At 45.0% G+C, this 13,918-nt stretch overlaps 1 protein-coding gene across 1 annotated transcript in view; it reads left to right on the top strand.

Annotated features, from left to right (window-relative positions):
- The first annotated feature begins 102 nt into the window (after window positions 1-102).
- Window positions 103-13,918, top strand: part of LOC116318522 (serine/threonine-protein kinase PAK 5-like) — a 43,072-nt gene continuing 29,256 nt past the window's right edge. Inside the window, exons 1-14 of the mRNA XM_039622090.1 lie at window positions 103-428; window positions 4,582-4,720; window positions 4,802-4,965; window positions 5,089-5,221; window positions 5,306-5,373; window positions 5,461-5,551; window positions 6,900-7,063; window positions 7,187-7,319; window positions 7,404-7,471; window positions 7,559-7,649; window positions 8,998-9,161; window positions 9,285-9,417; window positions 9,503-9,570; window positions 9,655-9,745. Coding sequence (XP_039478024.1) covers window positions 319-428; window positions 4,582-4,720; window positions 4,802-4,965; window positions 5,089-5,221; window positions 5,306-5,373; window positions 5,461-5,551; window positions 6,900-7,063; window positions 7,187-7,319; window positions 7,404-7,471; window positions 7,559-7,649; window positions 8,998-9,161; window positions 9,285-9,417; window positions 9,503-9,570; window positions 9,655-9,745 — 1,617 coding nt within the window. The 5' untranslated portion in view covers window positions 103-318. The remainder of the gene's footprint in view (window positions 429-4,581; window positions 4,721-4,801; window positions 4,966-5,088; window positions 5,222-5,305; window positions 5,374-5,460; window positions 5,552-6,899; window positions 7,064-7,186; window positions 7,320-7,403; window positions 7,472-7,558; window positions 7,650-8,997; window positions 9,162-9,284; window positions 9,418-9,502; window positions 9,571-9,654; window positions 9,746-13,918) is intronic.

The following is a 13,918-nucleotide window of genomic DNA, read 5'->3' as shown; positions in this document are numbered from 1 at the left end:
GTAAAATAGTGAAAAATGCCAGTATACAGAAGACTCCCGTGTTTCCAAGTCAGTCGACCGTAATATGCGTAAGAAAAGTGCAACAAGATTGTGGGTGCGGCTAGCTTGACTGTGACTTCGCCTGTGAGGGCTCACGACCACAGTGTGAAACAGTTTGAAGAAATCGAAACCTATAAATACTCAAGAGCATCTGACTCGAAAGCGGTCACAGAGACAGTCCAAAGACAGGCGCAGAAATCAGATGGAAGGGGAGAAGAGATAAGGATCCTGAGCTTTTCACGGTCTTCTTACAATTCTGTGCAACTTGCTGAGTCATTTATGATGGATACTGCAAACTCCGTTACTAAACTAAACGAATACGCAAATACGCGTAAATTTGAAGTGAGGTACGAAGAAATCCGCTCTGACGGACCGCCACATGATAAAGTGTAAGTTGAACACTTTTCCGATATTAAATCTCGAATGAAAGGACTAGTATTGGTGGGGCTTCAAAGTCAAATACTCATAGGCGTGTCAGTCAGAATGGCAGTGCACAAGTTTATACTTAAAGTTGTAATAAACAGTTTTTAAGATAGAAGACGACAGGGGCGATTCTAGGATCAGAGCTTTGGGGGTGCTGAGCACCCAGAGAGCTGCCCAGCCAGGCAAGATAAACTTTACTCGTCACGATGAGGCTTCTTCCCCGTCTCTGTCAGTCCCTGCATCCTTAAATGTCTCCAGTTGTCCCGAGTTCCCTCTGACTGTCTCCTGGGTGCATTTAAACCCCTGTTCCTCCCTGTCCTCATCGTCTGTTGTCTTCGTCTCCGTTATTAGTCATCATAATTTTACCATCTCTGTGCAAGTCTGCAAATTTCTTTATTAAATCATAAGATTCTTAAATTCATCAAGTCTCTCTGTGCCTGGGTCCTCGTCTCAAAACATGACATCACTGTTTTGTACATTTTAACACAATTTAATCCCACATTTGTGAAAGAAAGGCAAAACACTTTTTTTGAAAAGTCTGTAACAAAACCATCAAATCTGATAAAGGTTATTTAAATGCTGCAAAAGAAGAATGGATTGGAATAAAAAAAAATAGATATCCTAACCTTAATTACTGGGGGAGAATAATGAATGATACTCATAGTGAGTAAGAAGTAAACTGAGTGCATTTGGACAGAGATTCACTTTTAATGTGTGTGTGTATAATATAATACAGATACATAAAAAACACTCCCAAAACAGAATAAATTATTACAAATAAAAATCTTTACTGCAGATATTAATTTTACTAATTTAATAATACTAATTTTGTGTTGTAAGATTTATGAGTTTCATGCTTTCATAGTGGTACTTGGGAGAGCTTGACATTTTTCTCAGGTGGTACACACTGTAAAAGGTTTGAGAAACACTGATAAGTGTATGTGTGCTTTTGGAAAACATTTAAAGCTGCTGTACAGAATCTTTGAAACAAGCTTAAAACACTTTTAGAATATAAACAGAGCATCTGCTTCTCTTTACAGCTCCTCACTCCACCAGGGCTGTTTGGCACTTTCTGATACTGTACTGCAGCAGTCATACAGACAACTGGACGGTCCAAAAGTTGGCCTACCTATTACTGGCTGAGGTTTTAGTAGAGTTGTGGCTGAACCACATAAAAATAGATCATTAATTTTAATCTCCCCAATCAATGATAATGTTATGTTGGAATGTTGTTAAAGAGGGTCAAAAATGTTTCAACCCAGTTTGTTTTGCAGATTCTGTATAGCAGCTTTTATATAGGGAGAGCACAACTTCCTGATTGTGTGAGTAAAATCAGGTTTTTTCTCTTTGTCAGTTTAACAGTTTCTGTTTTGCCTGTCACTGTTCCCTGTCTGTTTTCTTACCTGGTTCTTCCTGACCTTTCTCCTCATGTTCCCCTCTTTCCTCTCTCCCTCTTTGGACTGACAATCATACACAAATAGATTGGATTCAATTAGATGAAAAATTACATTAATATGAAAAAATACTATTAAGATCACTAACAAAAAGTCCTCTCTCAGTCTACTTTCAACCAAAAGGCAAATAACCAAACCACATGAACATCTAATAAAGGATATAAATACTGAAACACTGATCCAACATTATCCTTTATTGACGGATCATTTGATTTTACACTTTTACCTGAATGTGGCTCCTTTTTTTGAAAAAACTTCCTTATATCCCTTATGAACCTGGCTGTCTCTCTGTACACAAACACACACACACACACACACACACACACACACACACACACACAACCGTAGTTTTAAGGTTAATGGGCATTCAGTCAGTTAGCTAGTTAGTATCCATTTCAAACAGGACAGTGGTAACAACAGTAGGCTATGGACAATTTTTAGTTTTAGATTTTAAATATGCTATATAAATTTCAATGGGAGCAACAGGACGGTCAAATGTCGCTGATTTTACTACAGAGTAGGACGGATTGTAGGGTAGCAAACATTGTCGGAAAACATGTTTTCAACACTGCAGGTTACCTGGTGTAATGTTTTTCAGCTAAAAAGAAACATGGCCTGACTCCTACCTAACTATATAAAGAGTAACTGAAGGTTAAATGCAGCTAATATGTCCTGTTTTAAGCCAGGCACTTACACCTCCGCTCCGCTGCGTCTGCTGCCGCTCTGGCAGCAACAGAGCTAGAGCCAGAGTAAGGGAGAGCCGAGCTGGAACAAACCATTTTGGGAGGGGGGGTGTTATCTATACTTTTGTTGTTAAAATGTTATGTTTCAACCAAGTACTGTATGGTTTTTATATTTTTATCAGTGTGTCACACAGACAGCAAATATTGTCCAAAAAAAGTAAGAAATCTTTGGGGTTGCTTTGATTCATTTTGGGGGTGCTGAAGCACCCCCAAAAATGGGCTAAAATCGCCCCTGGAAGACGATATTTTAGAAAAACAATACAAAAAGAATACAACGTTGCACAAAATGGAAAACAGATTGAGTCAATATACATATATATAAGTATTCTTACTGTTTCACAACGCAGTTTTTTACAAATTGCCAACAAATATCCTGTGGTTGAGGGGACAGGGGCTGGAGTTGGCAGAGTTGCAGATGCAAAGATTTTCACGGGAAGTGACCACAAAGGACAGTATTACAAATGAGTACATCGGAGGGACAGTGGAGAGGAGGAGGAGGATGGATACACTGGCAATAGATGTTGAAGATTGAACTGCCAGGCAGGAGAAAAACAGGAAGACCACACAGAAGATTCGTGGATGTAGTGAGGGGCGACATGCAGAGGGTTGGTGTGACAGAAGAAGATGTTTCTGACAGTGGGAGATGGAGGCAGCTGATCTACTGTAATGACCCCTAAAGGGCAGCCAAAAGAAAAGAAAGCATTTGTGCAATCAGGGCTTCAGTTTTTTCACACAGTTAGATATATTGCTTCCAAGAGGCGGAAAATGGTATTGAACATTTTCATGTCATTTATTGCACCTGGAGCCCTGTAAGATCATGTTAAGTCTTGCTTGTACAGTGCTCAAAAAAGTAACAATTTTTAATTAGAGTTTAGCATCAAGTGAGTTAAACTTATAGTTATTGATCTGGTCAGTTAAGTAGCAAAGAGGGCTGTTAATCAGTTTCAGCTACTTTGGTGTTAATGAAATTAACAACCAGTCCTCTAGAGGGACGACAATGACTCAAGCCCCAAAACAGGAATGGTTTTACACATGGAGGACACTGACACTTTTGTCCTCCTCATCTTTTCTAACATTTTTTTCACTAGTTTTGCATTTTGCTAGGGTGAGTTTCACAACTGGTAGCACGAGGCGATACCTGGATCCTACAGAAGTTCCACAGGTAGTCCAACTCCTTCATGCTGGCACATCAATACGTGCCATTGCCAGAAGGTTTCCTGTCTCTCTCAGCACAGTCTCAAGAGCATGGAAGAGATTCTAGGAGACAGGCAGTTACTTTAGGAGTATATTAGGTATGGAGATGAAATCTGTGGACCCATTGTCAAATCCTACAGTGGTGCAGTGTGTCCTGGGTTCTTCCTGGTGCACTACAATCTTTCATATGGTGAGAGCATGCATGTAGTTCCTGTAGAAGGAAGGAATGGATTGACTGGCCCCCACGCTCCAGTAGAACACCTCTGGGACATTATGTTTTGGTCCATCTGTCACTGCCAGGTTGCAACTCAAACTCTCCAGGAGCTAAGAGATCTGATGCCCTAGTCCACATCTGAGAGGAGATCCCAGAGTACACCAGCCGCTGTATCATTAGGAGCATGATGTTGTTCGTGCATAAAAGCATGTGGGGGCCATACAAACTACTAAGTACCATTATGAGTTGCTGCAAAAGTTCAGCAAAGTTCACTAGCCGGTTGCATTATTTTTTCACTTTAATTTTTTGTTTATCTATGAATTCAACCCTCTGTAGGTTGATAATTTTCTTTTTTATCAAATGATGTGGTATCCTCTCATTCTTAACATCTTACCCAGTCCACATCAGAATAAATATGCAGCATGATTAATTTCCCTTTGAGACCTGATGTGTTTTCAAATTGTTCCTTTAATTTTTTTGAGCAGTATATAACAAAACTCTCATGTCTTTACAGATTCTACCTGAGTGCAGTCATAGATGGTAAAGCCTACCCCAGTGGTGAGGGGAAGACCAAGAAGGAAGCAAAGCAAAATGCAGCAAAAAATGCTCTGGAAAGCCTGTCTCAGCTTGGTCATCAGGACTCAGTGGAATCTGTAAGATAATGTTCGTTTTTGCTGAGAGAAATGAAAAACCAACCTGGGGCAATTGTGATGTATTTCTTATTATCTTGACAGAGAAACACTGCAGCAGAAGCTTCAGTTCAGATGATTCTTAGCTCTAAGGACACCAGCTTTACAGAGACAAATTTCATAGGCCTTATCAACGACTACTGTCAGAGAACCAAACGCTCCGATTCATATGTTAAAGTGAAGAAAGACGGCCCCTCTCACATTCCTCTGTGAGTCTACGTCAAAATCCGTAATTTCAGTTGAATCTTGAGTCACCAACTCCTGACTGATGTTCAACAATATTAAACTGTCAATGTAATGATCTAAAACATTCCCATTTTTTCACAACACAGTTTTTTCTACAAATTAATAATTGACAACAAGGAATATCCTGTGGGTGATGGGAAGAGCATCATGGAAGCCAAACAGAGAGCAGCAGAGTTAGCCTGCTCTGCTCTTCAGGAGCAGCCAGACTGGGACAGCAAGGTATTTTTATATATTTCATCTTAATTAATGGCTTCCCTTTGGGGGAAATATGCACAAAATAAATGATTTTGCTGTGTGTTTTAGGTGTCCGTCAGGCCAACAGCATTGGAAGATGGTGCTCCACCTGACTCATTAGCATCATCAGTTACACAGTAAGGCACTTACTGACACCAGGACAGTATTATAACTATATAAAAAGAACATAGCATGCTAACAATGCCCCTCTTCTTCTCCCTAAGGGAGTCCATTGAGTCCTCATCGCAGGGCCTGACTACAGATAAAAGTGAATCTGTAATATTCGAAGAGTCATCAAACCCACCCACAGACCAGGTTTGTCATTTCTCATAATATTTAGTAAAAACTATGATACTCAAAGATTAAACGACATTTAGCCTACTAAATTAAAAAAAGCAATGCGACACTAGTGAGTATCATTAATCTTCTCTCATCAATGGAAAGATGTGAGGTTGATGTTATATTCAGAGTTAGGACTTTTCCACATTTAAAATCTATAAAATATCTTCATTTTATTCCCTAACAATGCTGTTGAAAATGAGAGCATTGAAAACATAACAAGGAACACATCAAGCGAGTCAAGGTATGAAAAGCCTTTGGTGCAAGGCTTTAATATAAATGATGTACAATCGTGTGCAAGACACTGCTTTTCACCTTCATGCCTAAACAACTTTGTATTTGCCTGCAGATTTTTATCAGAGTTCAACTCTATAGAGCATCTCTTGCTGCAATGCTAGGCCAGATTGTTAACTTTACTCCTGTTGTAGGTCTCATCATTGTTGCTGATGTGACCTACCACAGTTGTGTCATCTGCAAATTTGATGAATAGGTTGGATCTATGTGATGGTGTGCAGTCGTGCATCAGCAGAGTGAAGAGAAGGGGGCTCAGCACACATCCTTAAGGAACCCCAGTGTTCAGTGTTCTAGTGCTGGAGGTGTTGCTGCCGACCCGTACTCTCTGCTGTCTTCCTGTCAGGAAACCCAGCAGCCAGTTACTCAGCGAGGTGCTGATGCCCAGCAGATCCAGTTTGTGAATGAGTTTCTGGGGAATGGTCGTGTTGAATGCTGAACTGAAGTCTATGAACAGCATTGTAATGTATGAGTCTTTAGTGTCCAGATGTGTGAGGGCTGAGTGAAGGGCAGATGAAATTGCATCATCGGTGGAGCGGTTTTGGATCCAGGTTGTGGGGAAGAGATGTCTTGATTTGATGCATGAGTAACCGTTCAAAGCACTTCATAATGATGGAGGTGAGTGCGACAGGATGGTAGTCGTTAAAGACAACTTCTTTGGTGCAGGAATGATGGTGGAGGCTTTGAGGCAAGCAGGAACCCCAACTTCGCTCAGTGATGTACTAAAGATGTCTGTGAAGATATCTGTGAGTTCCACAGCGCAGTCTCTCAGTGCTTGTCCAGGGATGTTACTAGGACCTGGGGCTTTGTGGGTATTGATCCTGCCAAGGGATCTCCTCACACTGTCTGGGGATAGTGTCACCACCCAGTCGTTGGGGGCGGGGGGCGGAGTCTTCTGTGCAGGGGTGCAGTTCTGTACCTCAAAGTGAGCGAAGAATTGGTTTAGTTTTGCCTAACTAGAACATGCTTGAGAGAAATGAAAAACCAACCTGGGGCAATTGTCTCTCTGATGTGTTTCTTGTTATCTTGACAGAGAAACAATGCAGCAGAAGCTTCAGTTCAGATGGTTCCTAGCTCTAAGGACACCAGCTTTACGGAGACAGATTTCAAAAGTCTTGTCAACCGCTACTGTCAGAAAACTAAACGTTCCCATTCATATGTTGAAGTGAAGAAAGACGGCCCGTCTCATATTCCTCAGTGAGTATATGTCAAACTCTGTCCTCTCAGTTGAATCTTCAGACACCAACACCGGACTGATGTTCAACAATATTAAACTGTCAATGTAATGATCTAAAACATTCCCATTTTTTCACAACACAGTTTTTTCTACAAATTAATAATTGACAACAAGGAATATCCTGTGGGTGATGGGAAGAGCATCATGGAAGCCAAACAGAGAGCAGCAGAGTTAGCCTGGTCTGCTCTTCAGGAACAGCCAGACTGGGACAGCATGGTATTTTCATATATTTTATCTTAATTAATGGCTTCCCTTTGGGGGAAATATGCACAAAATAAAGGATTTTGCTGTGTGTTTTAGGTGTCCATCAGGCCAACAGCATCGGAAGATGGTGCTCCACCTGAATCATTAGCATCATCAGTTACACAGTAAGGCACTTACTGACACCAGAACAGTATTATAACTATATAAAAAGAACATAGCATGCTAACAATGCCCCTCTTCTTCTCCCTAAGGGAGTCCATTGAGTCCTCATCGCAGGGCCTGACTACAGATAAAAGTGAATCTGTAATATTCGACGAGTCATCAAACCCACCCACAGACCAGGTTTGTCATTTCTCAAAATATTTGCTAAAAACTATGATACTGAAAGATTAAACGACATTTAGCCTACTAAATTAAAAAAAGCAATGTGACACTAGTGAGTATCATTAATCTTCTCTCATCAATGGAAAGATGCGAGGTTGATGTTATATTCAGAGTTAGGACTTTTCCACATTTAAAATCTATAAAATATCTTCACTTTATTTCCTAACAATGCTGTTGAAAATGAGAGCATTGAAAACAATACAAGGAACACATGAAGCGAGTCAAGGTATGAAAAGCCTTTGGTGCAAGGCTTTAATATAAATGATGTACAATCATGTGCAAGACACTGCTTTTCACCTTCATGCCTAAACAACTTTGTATTTGCCTGCAGATTTTTATCAGAGTTCAACTCTATAGAGCATCTCTTGCTGCAGTACTAGGCCAGATTGTTAACTTTACTCCTGTTGTAGGTCTCATCATTGTTGCTGCTGTGACCTACCACAGTTGTGTCATCTGCAAATTTGATGAATAGGTTGGATCTATGTGATGGTGTGCAGTCGTGCATCAGCAGAGTGAAGAGAAGGGGGCTCAGCACACATCCTTAAGGAACCCCAGTGTTCAGTGTTCTAGTGCTGGAGGTGTTGCTGCCGACCCGTACTCTCTGCTGTCTTCCTGTCAGGAAACCCAGCAGCCAGTTACACAGCGAGGTGCTGATGCCCAGCAGATCCAGTTTGTGAATGAGTTTCTGGGGAATGGTCGTGTTGAATGCTGAACTGAAGTCTATGAACAGCATTGTAATGTATGAGTCTTTAGTGTCCAGATGTGTGAGGGCTGAGTGAAGGGCAGATGAAATTGCATCATCGGTGGAGCGGTTTTGGATCCAGGTTGGGGGGAAGAGAGGTCTTGATTTGATGCATGAGGAACCGTTCAAAGCACTTCATAATGATGGAGGTGAGTGCGACAGGATGGTAGTCGTTAAAGACAACTTCTTTGGTACAGGAATGATGGTGGAGGCTTTGAGGCACGCAGGAACCACAACCTGGCTCAGTGATGTACTAAAGATGTCTGTGAAGATATCTGTGAGTTCCACAGCGCAGTCTCTCAGTGCTTGTCCAGGGATGTTACTAGGACCTGGGGCTTTGTGGGGATTGATCCTGCCAAGGGATCTCCTCACACTGTCTGGGGATAGTGTCACCACCCAGTCGTTGGGGGCGGGGGGTGGAGTCTTCTGTGCAGGGGTGCAGTTCTGTACCTCAAAGTGAGCGAAGAATTGGTTTAGTTTTTCCTAACTAGAACATGCTTGAGAGAAATGAAAAACCAACCTGGAGCAATTGTCTCTCTGATGTATTTCTTGTTATCTTGACAGAGAAACAATGCAGCAGAAGCTTCAGTTCAGATGGTTCCTAGCTCTAAGGACACCAGCTTTACAGAGACAGATTTCAAAAGTCTTGTCAACCGCTACTGTCAGAAAACCAGACGTTCCCATTCATATGTCGAAGTGAAGAAAGACGGCCCGTCTCATATTCCTCAGTGAGTATATGTCAAACTCTGTCATTTCAGTTGAATCTTCAGACACCAACACCTGACTGATGTTCAACACTATTAAACTGTCAATGTAATGATCTAAAACATTCACATTTTTTCACAACACAGTTTTTTCTACAAATTAATAATTGACAACAAGGAATATCCTGTGGGTGATGGGAAGAGCATCATGGAAGCCAAACAGAGAGCAGCAGAGTTAGCCTGGTCTGCTCTTCAGGAACAGCCAGACTGGGACAGCATGGTATTTTCATATATTTCATCTTAATTAATGGCTTCCCTTTGGGGGAAATATGCATTAAAATAAAGGATTTTGCTGTATGCTTTAGGTGTCCATCAGGCCAACAGCATCGGAAGATGGTGCTCCACCTGAATCATTAGCATCATCAGTTACACAGTAAGGCACTTACTGACACCAGGACAGTATAACTATATAAAAAGAACATAGCATGCTAACAATGCCCCTCTTCTTCTCCCTAAGGGAGTCCATTGAGTCCTCATCGCAGGGCCTGACTACAGATAAAAGTGAATCTGTAATATTTGAAGAGTCATCAAACCCATCCACAGACCAGGTTTGTCACTTCTCATAATATTTAGTAAAAACTATGATACTGAAAGATTAAACGACATTTAGCCTACTAAATTAAAAAAAGCAATGTGACACTAGTATCATTAATCTTCTCTCATCAATGGAAAGATGCGAGGTTGATGTTATATTTAGAGTTAGGACTTTTCCACATTTAAAATCTATAAAATATCTTCACTTTATTCCCTAACAATGCTGTCAAAAATGAGAGCATTGAAAACAATATAAGGAACACATCAAGCGAGTCAAGGTATGAAAAGCCTTTGGTGCAAGGCTTTAATATAATCCATCCATCCATCCATCTTCATCCGCTTTATCCGAGGCCGGGTCGCGGGGGCAGCAGCCTAAGCAGAGAAGCCCAGACCTCCCTCTCCCCAGCCACCTCCTCCAGCTTATCCGGGGGAACACCAAGGCGTTCCCAGGCCAGCCGAGAGATATAATCTCTCCAGCGTGTCCTGGGTCTGCCCTGGGCCTCCTCCCGTGGGACATGCCCGAACACCTCACCCAGGACGCGCCCAGGAGGCATCCTTGTCAGATGCCCGAACCACCTCAACTGGCTCCTTTCGATGCGGAGGAGCAGCGGCTCTACTCTGAGCCCCTCCCGGATGGCCGAACTTCTCACCCTATCTCTAAGGGAGAGGCCAGCCACCCTTCGGAGGAAGCTCATTTCTGCCGCTTGTATCCGCGATCTCGTTCTTTTCGGTCACTACCCACAGCTCGTGGCCATAGGTGAGGGTAGGGGACGTAGATCGACTCGTAAATTGAGAGCTTCGCTTTTACACTCAGCTCCCTCTTCACCACGACGGACCGGTGCAGCGTCCGCATCACTGCAGCCGCAGCACCAATCCGTCTGTCGATCTCCGGCTCCCTTCTCCCATCACTCGCGAACAAGACCCCGAGATACTTGAACTCCTCCACTTGGGGCAGGAACTCATCCCCGACCCGGAGTGGGCACTTCACCCTTTTCCGGCTGAGAACCATGGCCTCAGATTTGGAGGTGCTGATCCTCATTCCTGCTGCTTCACACTCGGCTGCGAACCGCTCCAGTGCGAGTTGGAGGCCTTCACCTGATGAAGCCAACAGAACCACATCATCCATAAAAAGCAGAGATGAGATTCTGAGGCCACCAAGTGAAAGCCCTCCGCCACTTGGCTGCGCCTAGAAATCCTGTCCATAAAAATTATGAACAGAACCGGTGACAAAGGGCAGCCCTGGCGGAGCCCATCACCCACTGGAAACGAGTCCGACTTATTGCCGGCAATGCGAACCAAACTCTTGCAACGGTTGTATAGGGATCGAATGGCCCGTAGCAGTGGGCCAGACACCCCATACTCCCGCAACACCTCCCACAGGACACCCCAAGGGACACGGTCGAATGCCTTCTCCAAGTCCACAAAACACATGTAGACTGGTTGGGCAAACTCCCATGCACCCTCAAGTATCCTTGAGAGGATAAAGAGCTGGTCCAGTGTTCCGCGACCAGGACGAAAACCGCATTGTTCCTCCTGTATCCGAGGTTCGACTAACGGACGAACTCTCCTTTCCAGCACCCTGGCATAGACTTTCCCAGGGAGGCTGAGGAGTGTGATCCCCTGTAGTTGGAACACACCCTCCGGTCTCCCTTCTTAAAGATGGGGACCACCACCCCGGTCTGCCAGTCCAGGGTACTGCCCTGATCTCCACGCAACATTGTAGAGGCGTGTCAACCAGGACAGCCCTACAACATCCAGAGCCTTCAGGAACTCGGGCGGACCTCATCAACACCAGCGGCTCTGCCACCAAGGAGTTGTTTAACTGCCTCAGTGACCTCGCCCCGGAAATTGGCGGGTCATTCCCTCATCCCCAGACTCTGCTTCCTCCTCGGAAGACGTGTCAGTGGGATTAAGGAGGTCCTCAGTATTCCTTCCACCGCCTGACAATTTTCTCAGTCGGCGTCAGTAGCGCTCCGCCAGCACTATACACAGTGCAGGTAGAGCACCGCTTTCCCCTCCTGAGACGCCTGACGGTTTGCCAGAATCTCTTCGAGGCAGTCCGAAAGTCTTTTTCCATGGCCTCTCCGAACTCCTCCCACACCCGAAGTTTTTGCTTCAGCCACTGCCCAAGCCGCATTCCGCTTGGCCTGTCGATACCTGTCGGCTGCCTCCGAGTCCCACAGGCTAACCAAGCCCGATAGGACTCCTTCTTCAGCTTGGTGGCTCCCTTCACCTCTGGTGTCCACCATTTGGTTCGGGGATTACCACCACGGCAGGCACCAACCACCTTGCGGTCGCAGCTCAATGCAGCAGCAGCCGGCGATGGAGACGCTGAACATGGTCCATTCGGACTCAATGTCCCCAGTCTCCCTCGGAATGCTGTTGAAGCTCTGCCGGAGGTGTGCGTTGAAGATCTCGCAGACTGGGGCCTCTGCTAGACATTCCCAGCACACCCTCACTCACGCGTTTAGGTGCACCGGGTCTGTCCAGCGTCCTCCCCGCCACCTGATCCAACTCACCCCAGGTGGTGATCAGTTGACAGCTCAGTCCTCTCTTTACCCGAGTGTCCAGAACATATGGTCGCAGGTCTGGTGATACGATTACAAAATCGATCATCGACCTGCGGCCTAGAGCGTCCTGGTGCCACGTGCACTTATGGACACTCTTATGTTCGAACAAGGTGTTCGTTATGGCCAAACTGTGATTTGCACAGAAGTCCAATAACAAAACACCGCTCGGATTCAGATCAGGGAGGCCGTTCCTCCCAATCACGCCCTCCAGGTCTCGCTGTCGTTACCCACGTGAGCATTGAAGTCTCCCAGCAGGACAACAGAGTCTCCCGGTGGGGCACCTTCCAGCACCCCCGAGGGACTCTAAGAAGGCTGGGTACTCTGAACTGCCACTCGGCGCATAAGCGCAGATGACAGTCAGGACCCTATCCCCGACCCTAAGGCGCAGGGAACAAACCCTCTCATCCATCGGGAAAAACCCCAACGTACCGGCAGCAAGCCGAGGGGATATTAGAATACCCACCCCAGCCCGCCGCCTCTCACCAGGGGCAACTCCAGACTGAGACAGAGTCCAGCCCCTCTCTAGGAGACTGGTTCCAGAGCCCGAGCCATGCGTAGAGGTGAGCCCGACTATATCTAGCCGGTACCTCTCAACCTCACGCACTAACTCAGGCTCCTTCCCCACCAGAGAGGTGACATTCCATGTCCCTATTGCCAGTCTTGGCAGCCAGCGATCAGTCCGCCAGGGACTCTGCTCCTGGCCGCTGCCCAGCACACAATGCACCCGACCCCTATGGCGCCTCCTGCGGGTGGTGGGCCTGCGGGAGGATTGGGTGTACATATAAATGATGTACAATCATGTGCAAGACACTGCTTTTCACCTTCATGCCTAAACAACTTTGTATTTGCCTGCAGATTTTTATCAGAGTTCAACTCTATAGAGCATCTCTTGCTGCAATGCTAGGCCAGATTGTTAACTTTACTCCTGTTGTAGGTCTCATCATTGTTGCTGCTGTGACCTACCACAGTTGTGTCATCTGCAAATTTGATGAATAGGTTGTATCTATGTGATGGTGTGCAGTCGTGCATCAGCAGAGTGAAGAGAAGGGGGCTCAGCACACATCCTTAAGGAACCCCAGTGTTCAGTGTTCTAGTGCTGGAGGTGTTGCTGCCGACCCGTACTGTCTGCTGTCTTCCTGTCAGGAAACCCAGCAGCCAGTTACTCAGCGAGGTGCTGATGCCCAGCAGATCCAGTTTGTGAATGAGTTTCTGGAGAATGGTCGTGTTGAATGCTGAACTAAAGTCTATGAACAGCATTGTAATGTATGAGTCTTTAGTGTCCAGATGTGTGAGGGCTGAGTGAAGGGCAGATGAAATTGCATCATCGGTGGAGCGGTTTTGGATCCAGGTTGGGGGAAGAGAGGTCTTGATTTGATGCATGAGGAACCGTTCAAAGCACTTCATAATGATGGAGGTGAGTGCGACAGGATGGTAGTCGTTAAAGACAACTTCTTTGGTACAGGAATGATGGTGGAGGCTTTGAGGCACGCAGGAACCACAACCTGGCTCAGTGATGTACTAAAGATGTCTGTGAAGATATCTGTGAGTTCCACAGCGCAGTCTCTCAGTGCTTGTCCAGGGATGTTACTAGGACCTGGGGCTTTGTGGGGATTGATC

The sequence above is a fragment of the Oreochromis aureus genome, linkage group 13, assembly GCF_013358895.1.
Source record: "Oreochromis aureus strain Israel breed Guangdong linkage group 13, ZZ_aureus, whole genome shotgun sequence".
NCBI lineage: Eukaryota > Metazoa > Chordata > Actinopteri > Cichliformes > Cichlidae > Oreochromis > Oreochromis aureus.
The sequence above is the reverse complement of the archived record's forward strand: the minus strand, read 5'-3'. Positions and strand labels throughout refer to the sequence as shown.